General features: G+C 61.9%; 1 protein-coding gene across 1 annotated transcript in view; it reads right to left on the reverse strand.

The window, feature by feature from the left end:
- Nucleotides 1-506, reverse strand: part of FIBCD1 (fibrinogen C domain containing 1) — a 16,345-nt gene that overhangs the window by 14,256 nt on the left and 1,583 nt on the right. The window contains exon 2 of the mRNA XM_035898238.1: nt 477-506. This exon is cut by the window's right edge and continues 128 nt beyond it. Within this exon, the coding sequence (XP_035754131.1) occupies nt 477-506 (30 nt within the window). The remainder of the gene's footprint in view (nt 1-476) is intronic.

Below are 506 nucleotides of genomic sequence, written 5' to 3' on the forward strand. Positions count from 1 at the left end.
CAGGTGGACACGGCCACCACAGGGACCCCCCCAGCAGCTGGAGGGACCGACCCCCTGTCCCCGTGTGACTGTCGGCAAGGGCAGGCTGAGACCCAGCCGGGGAGGAGGGAGCCGATGCCTGGAGGCAGCTGCAGGCAGAGTGTGGGCACATGCTCGCAGCCCCGGGACAGTCTTACTCAGCTGCTTCTTAACGGAGCAACGATGGATGCGACTTTATTCTGAGTCCCATGCAGCGCTGCCGTCTGCACCCGAATGAGGGCAAACGGTCGCTCCTTGCTCTGCTTTTGCCCCAGCTACCTCTGCTGGGGAATGGGGGGGTCTTCAGGGGTGCAAAGTGGCTTTTGTGCTGGCTTTGCAGGCTGGTTTAGGGACAACTGGGAGCCGCGTGGTGAGAAACACCCCTGGTAGGACACAACTTTCCATCTCCCTCCTGCCCCATCTCCTTGCCAGCCCCCCACTGTATTAAATCCCTTCTCCAGGCTGGTTGTCTCCCTCCCCCCCTCTTT

This window comes from Egretta garzetta, unplaced genomic scaffold, assembly GCF_000687185.1.
Source record: "Egretta garzetta isolate BGI_Z169 unplaced genomic scaffold, ASM68718v1 scaffold497, whole genome shotgun sequence".
NCBI lineage: Eukaryota > Metazoa > Chordata > Aves > Pelecaniformes > Ardeidae > Egretta > Egretta garzetta.